The following is a 7112-nucleotide window of genomic DNA, read 5'->3' as shown; positions in this document are numbered from 1 at the left end:
CCTCCCTGTTTGGTGCTAGGACAGCACCCGGACACCACCCGAGTGGTCTGGGTGATAGGACCAAAACAAATAGAAAATTCTGTGTCAGTTTTGAGGGTCCACATTCACCACTGGGAGGACAATGAGAGGAGTGACTACCTTGTGAACGGGTAGTTCTGTGTGACAACCAAGCAAGACACACATCTCTGGTATGAGTACTACCAGGACAAAGGCACCATACAATTCCCTGCTCTGTCGGCGCAGTAGCGGAGGACGAACACCAGGGGGCGAATGCTCACAAAAAATTAATCCAAGGATGAAATTACTTGAAAGTGACTTTTGCATTTTCTTACTTCTTTATCGCTCTATTCTGTGTCGGAGACGCAAACGTAATCCAATCAAACTTGTCAACGCTGTTGATGCTATGGTCTCTAGAATTATTTCTTTGAATGGAGAAAAAAAACAGATTGTGTTTGTGAATGATTGCATTAGCCTACATTTGGTCAATGAAGCCGTCAACTAAGGTTGCAGCTGAGCCAGACGCACTTACAAGGCTGTAGGGTGCCGTTTAGAGTGCTTCCTTAACAAAAGGGAGAATTTGCCTACGTTTGAGAAACAATATATGTCAAGATATACTTTATCTACATATTATGATTTAGAATATATTTGGCTAAATACAATATGCAGTATATTAAAGTGATTATTTAAATGTTTTAAATAAGTATTGTATACAGTTTATGTTGACATATATTTTGACTGGATCTTACAGCTTGAAAGAAAGACAGGGTGTGGGTGAGGGATGGTGAATTGTGAGGTGTGCTGAGGTCGATGCAGAGAGAAATATAATGTGCTGACATAGAATGAAAACAGTGCTTGTGATGAGAGGAGAATTACACTTTTTTTGTTCCACTGTTATAAGTAAAAGAAGAACAAATGAATGTCTCATACATGGCATAGGCCTAACTGCTGACCTGTCCTGTAAGCAAGTGAACCATCGATAACTGGCCAGTTCCATGGGCTATGGATAATATAGAGTGGGCCATATGGCCATAAGGCCAAAGCGATAAGGGTCTTGGGAGTTTATGTTTGTATGATATATTTTTATTATTATTATGACAGTGGACGGACGAACAAGTGTAACTCTCTAAAGAGTAGATGGACACGTAAGCCTCGACTGTCCTTGGGCCATATTTGCTGCTATGTACCTTTGTTGTGTCCTGCTGTGTTCTTGGTAGAGACAGAGAAGGTGTACTTGGATGTAAATATAATTGTTACTTATGTGAATATATCTACCCAAATATACCAAGCTATTGCGTGTGAATACTTTCAGAGGATAATTGTGAATTAGTTACACAGACATTTCAGCTTTTATTTTTTATTCTATATTAATATAAATATATAAATATAACACATAGATCCATCTTTAAAATTGGACCTACATGGAAAGAATAAGAGAAACATTAAAATCCATTATCCCTATATGTTTACTTGATGTTTCCGATTAATATCAAAGAGGACAAAATGCCACCAATGTTTTCTATTATTATTTTGTATTGTTTTTATTTTATGTTACTGAAATGGCTTGAAGAAAACATATCTTAGCATAAATTAATTTAAATAATAAAGATATGAAGAATCAAACAGTGTATGTGTACTCTTTATAATGTTCTTGTCTCATGTTCAGTTGATTAAACATTTGCACATCTTTCAAGTCTACCCTTCGTGATGAACCCCTGAATTAGGCTTACCTTGAACCATTGGTCCTGCATCATTCAAGGGAAAATGACATGCCCATGTTAACATTTTGAATGACACTCAATAGGCCTCTATAATCAGCCATATAATTTGTTTTAGCCTATAGCCTAATTAAACATTTAGGCTAACATAAAAGGGATGGCTTGTCCATGCAGCATAGGCCTGTATGGCTTAGCTGAGCCTTAACACAATTGAATTAAAATTAAAAATTAAAACCACAAAATAGCCTAAATTGTATTACCGGCCCAGTCCATTCCCAGAGATCTTGATCTGCTGGCAGCTGTATTTGCTCCACTCAGTTGTCAAAGGTCAAGCAACTGCATACTTTTTTGTGAGTAAAATAATCAAACCCCCTCGTTCCCTTGAAATCAATCAGTCTTATATTAGCGTGACTTTACGACTTTTACGTTATAATGGAGGTTTACAGAACCTCTAAATGAACCTAAAAACAGATACATTTCGCTCCCGTAGGCATACATGTAGGCTACATGATATGACGCGCGTGTTTAGATTAGAATCTAAACGTTAGCCTACTTTTGCGTTTCTCTTCTACAGTGTTTGGTCCTCTGCAGCTGCCGTACTCTCGTGTGCTCCTTCGTAACCTAGAATTTGAAGCATGGAGCTTATGCAAAACTTCTTGTCTCATGACATTGATCGGCAGTCATAGGTGACACTGATGAGTAAGTAAGTATATTTTATCTGAAAAATAAAGCTGGCAGGTTTGTTTGCTCGCTAGTCAGCATTAAAGCTGGCAGTGTTCTGTCTCTAATGACATTGTGAGGTTGGCTTAATGTGCAGTAGGCTTACATCATTTGCCTGCTAGCAAAGCTAGCTGTCAAAAAATGTAATAAAAGCAGAGTTTAGGATTCAAATACCAATAACAAACCAAATATCGTAAGGTCGCGTAAGTCATCTGTAACTTGCTAACTAGTAAATCCCAGGGGCTAGTAGAAGTAGCTGTTAGACCTGGGTAACGTAAGCTAAACTCTGCTAAACCGGTGGCTAACTGCAGCTGTTATATTCCTTTTTCACAGTTTGCTACGAAGCAAGTGGGGACTAAAATGACAAATAATTAAAAAAAAAAAAATTCTGAAAGGTTCTCCATAGATACATGAATCAGCTAAGCCAGAATGGTTATGGCAGGAAAGAACAATCTTCACATCCATACCCTGCTTATGTAGCCTATATAACATTTACAGATGTTCTAGTGGCTGCTTTGTTTTGACGGGTTCTATCTTGTTTTTGTTGTTAGTTTCTGCCGTGGATGTCTGCAAGGGTTCTAGGCAGGTGTTTGGCTCGCCTCCACCTTCATGCTTCCCCCAGACAAGCGGTTGCCTTTGTCAGGGGCAAATATGCGAGCTTTGACTCTGACAGTGGAGAGAAGGCACAGCAGCAGCGAGAAGAGGAGGATGAAGAGGAAGGTGCGTCTTCGTCTTCGCGTGTGGTGGGGCAGTACACACTGCAGTACAATCCCTCGGCCTACTGTCGACCCGTGATAGGGGTAGGGAGGTCTGTCCGCCAGGACCAGTTAAAGAGTCAGGATGAGTTGCCCCAGCTTGGCCTGGCTCCCGCTCTCCGACAGAAGAGCAACATCTACAGCATCAGCTCCTCCCGCCACCTCTCCAACACCAGGAGCACAATACTGGATCTTGCGTTAAACAGACACGGCAACTCTAAGGACAAGGCAGCCGCCCCTCCGCCCCCTCGTGATGTTCCTCCGGACGTCCAGGTGGACCCCCGCGCCTTCCAGCTGTGCCGGCCGGAGTACCGCAGCTTCACCCACGACCTCTCCTCGAGGCCCCCGCCTCTCCCGGCGAAACAGATCTCCTTGGTCCTGCACAAGGTGACCATGCTCAAGGGCAGCATGATGCCGACGGACATCGCCGGCTTCCTGCGCGACCTGAGCACGCTGCCCGCGGAGCAGACGGCGGTCGCGCGCGGCGACTCGCGCTTCTCCATGCTGCTGCGCTACAGCGTGGAGTCCATGCAGGCCTTCAGCGACGTCCAGCTCCTGGAGGTGCTGCGGTCGCTGGTGCTGCTGGGCCTGCCGCCGAACCACAGCATGCTGGAGCTCTACGAGGCCGAGTTCGCGCGGCGGGCCGACGGCCTGGAGCTCCACCAGCTGCTCCTGGCCGGCGACCTCTGGCGCTGCCTGGGCCGCACGGTCGCCCGCTACCTGGAGCGCCTGGCCGACTGCGTCAGCGCCCACCTGGGCCAGGCGGGCGCGCCGGAGCTGGTGGAGCTGGTGTACCTGCTGGGCGAGGGCCGAAGGTGCCCGCCGTCGCTGCGCCAGCCGCTGGAGTTGGCGCTGGCGAAGCACCTGGACGTCCTCCACGCGGAGGAGGTGGGCTCGCTGTGCCTGGGCCTCTTCAAGTCGCAGAGCGGCCTGAGCGGCGGGATGGTTCGGAGGCTGGTGGACCGGGCGCTCGTCGTCGTGGGCGAGATGAGCGACTTCGCGCTGGTCAACGTGATGAAGCTGCTGCGCTTCAGCCACGCGGACCACGTGGCCTGGCTGGACGCCATGGGCGCCGAGATCCCCCGCCGCGCCCCGGGGATGGGCGTCCAGGGCCTGATGCACGTGGTGCTCGCCTGCTCGGCGCTGCACTACCGCGACAACCGCATCCTCCTGGCCGTCGCCAAGCGCGTGCCGGACATCGCGCCCCACTGCCGCAGCAAGGACGCCTGCAAGATGCTGTGGGCGTTCGGCATGCTGGGCCTCCACCCGAGACAGAGCCCCGGGCTCTACTCCACCCTCACCGAGGTGGTGCGCCAGCGCGAGGCCGATTTCCGGCGATATCCCGAGCAACTGCTGACCGCTCTGCTGGGCCTGGCGTTCGCCGGCCAGTTCCCGCAGGACCTGCTCGCCGCGGCCCTGAGCCCCGAGTTCGTGAGCCGAGCGTCGGCGTCGCAGCGGATGGAGCTGCGGACTGACCTGTTCACGCTGGACGGCACCGTGGGCCTGGAGCTGCCCCAGTGGACGGGCCCGCGTCTGCCCGCCTCCGTGCGGGACGAGGCGACCCGGATGCTGTGGGACTTCGCCCGCGAGGACGTGTGCCTCAAGCCCGAGCTGTTGGAGGCGGAGGACGCGCTGCAGGAGCTGCTCGGGGGGGAGCGTTTCGTCCGCAAGCACATGATCCTCCCGCACACGCGCTCCATCGACCTCGAGGTGCGACTCGACCCACAGGGCCAGCCGCTGCCCGTCGTCTCGGAGGAGGAGGAGGAGGAGAACGGAGGCGAGGCCGATCTTCGTCCATCCTCCGTCGATAGGTACCTGGATCAGGGCCACAGTGGGGTGACGCTGACCGACGACCTTGTGGCGCAGCTGACCAACAGGCGCAAATCTCCGGCGACAGCTCCCCCGCCTCCGCCGCGGCGCAACGTGGAGGCGGGCGGCGAGCGCGAAGTCGTCTTCAGCGTCGGAGTGGACCTGACGGACGGTCTCCTGGGCTCTCTGACCAAACCCCGCTCCCAGAGACCGCGGAAACTTGAGCGGACGATCACGAAGATCGCCGTACAGGTGTCCACCAGGAACCACTATGGCTACCGGTCACAGCAACTCCTAGGCCTCCATGCACTGAAGCGCAGGCATTTGGCTCTTGCAGGGTACCAGGTTGTGGAAGTTCCTCACTGGGAGTGGTTTCCACTACTGCGTCGCTCTCGCACAGAGAAACTGGCCTACCTGCAATGCAAAATATTTGGGACTCTGAAATAGTTTTTTGGTGATTTGTAATGAAATAAATGTTGCCTTATAAGGTCAATCAACAATCCTTTGTTATGCTATGAAATATTTAGTGTGGTTCACATTCACAGTTTCACGGCAAGTCTATGTTGTCAACGTATTGTCAAGAAACCAATATGTATTCTGTCAAATCAATGATTTTATAGTTTACCAAAAACACTGAAACGTGACGGTAATGTGCAACAGAGAGCCAGAACCTTCCTTCTGTTCTCCATATCCGCTTATTGAGTTTGTGTGCGTGGCAACGTCTTGATTCCTTTTCCATCATTCATATCAAGTCATGTTTACCACATTCTGAAGAGCCATCTCTCATTAGTCCTCCTGGCCTTTTGTTTATGTGCAGAATATTCATGAGGTGGCCGCCGTCTTCCTTTTTCAGCGAGATCTTGACACGTAGTTGAACTTGATGACCATAAACTGGACCATTTTTTGAAATTAAGACAATTACTGTTTACACATTGAAGCATTCAATGCAGCAATAAACAGCAAAGGAAATAATTTGCTGATTGTATACCTTCATGACTGGACTGAATAGCGTTTCATCAGCTCATAAACTCTTGTTCCCTGAAGTGCTGCTGGCGCCACATCATCTTTGTCCTCTGTGTTCTTTTAGTTTCAGTTTCTCTGTTGTGGCATCTCAAAAAAAAAAAAGAATAAATAAATAAGATTGAAAGTTAAATAGACTTGAATAGAAATAATTTAAACAGAGGTGCGTTTCCCAAAACCATAGATGCTAACCTGTTAGCTACTTAGTTGGTTGGCAATGGTAAATTGCATTGTAATCATCAAAGTTGCAATCTTAGTTAGCGACTATTGTTTTGGGAAACATGCCCCAGTGTGACCGCTGCTAACCATTTGAAAAAAAAAATAATGTGAGTGACCTAATCAAAGTGTCTGCTTATGGCCAAGTGTGTAGAAAGACCACTCCCCCTATAGCCCCTATAGTGGTTAGGTGTCACAGAGGTCATCTTAGAGGTCGTTCAGCACTGTTGAATGCTGAAGGTTGCAACCATATTTTGGACTGCTGGTTGAAGGATACGTTCTGTTGAAAACCATTTACAATTACAACGACCCTTTGCCTCCTACATCACTCCATGCTAAACGAAGCGGCTACTAGATGGTCAACAAGCCCATTTGTTAAGGCTTAAGGTCAAGCTGTATTGTTCGGGTCTGATTCTACAATCCTTTGTGTCACTTCTATGTGAATGGCTATACTGGAAGGTCAGTATGTGTGAAGAGCCTTTGCCTGACGTACAGCTATGTGAACAACCATGTTTCTAGTCATTCACATGTTTTTTGGTATGACAGCAGTACTTCATGTTCTTTATAAGGTGATGTGGGTACACGTCAGTGCCAAACTCTTGGCAGTGCTACTAGAATGACAGAACATGTCTGATCCTTTTCAATAGTCGGCAGGCCAACACCAGGAAATGTGCTTAGAAAACACTTTTGATGGCATTTTTTGTTAAAAGTTGGCAACCATGCTAGAAGTTATTAGAGGGCTCTGAGGTTCCAGAATCCAGTGGTTGCCAAAATCATATTCATAATTTAAGGTCAAATTTGAAGGTCAAAAGGTAAAAAATAATGCATTTTATGGTTCGTCTTTTTGGGGGGCTCTATTTTCATAGCATTCTTTTTA

The 7112-nt window shown here is 48.0% G+C and overlaps 1 protein-coding gene across 2 annotated transcripts; it reads left to right on the top strand.

Moving 5' to 3' along the window:
- The first annotated feature begins 2275 nt into the window (after positions 1 to 2275).
- Positions 2276 to 6125, top strand: LOC134101115 (FAST kinase domain-containing protein 5, mitochondrial). 2 transcript variants are annotated; one of them, XM_062554691.1, is made up of 2 exons: positions 2276 to 2414; positions 2987 to 6125. In XM_062554691.1, the coding sequence occupies exon 2, from the start codon at positions 2999 to 3001 to the stop codon at positions 5444 to 5446; it is 2448 nt and encodes an 815-aa protein (XP_062410675.1). In that variant the 5' UTR covers positions 2276 to 2414; positions 2987 to 2998; the 3' UTR covers positions 5447 to 6125. The 2 variants fall into 2 exon arrangements, with proteins under 2 accessions (XP_062410675.1, XP_062410674.1); XM_062554690.1 differs by having other exon boundaries at positions 2283 to 2418.
- Positions 6126 to 7112: the final 987 nt, after the last annotated feature.

The sequence above is a fragment of the Sardina pilchardus genome, chromosome 14, assembly GCF_963854185.1.
Source record: "Sardina pilchardus chromosome 14, fSarPil1.1, whole genome shotgun sequence".
Lineage (NCBI taxonomy): Eukaryota > Metazoa > Chordata > Actinopteri > Clupeiformes > Clupeidae > Sardina > Sardina pilchardus.
This window is presented reverse-complemented; position numbering and strand designations above follow the sequence as displayed.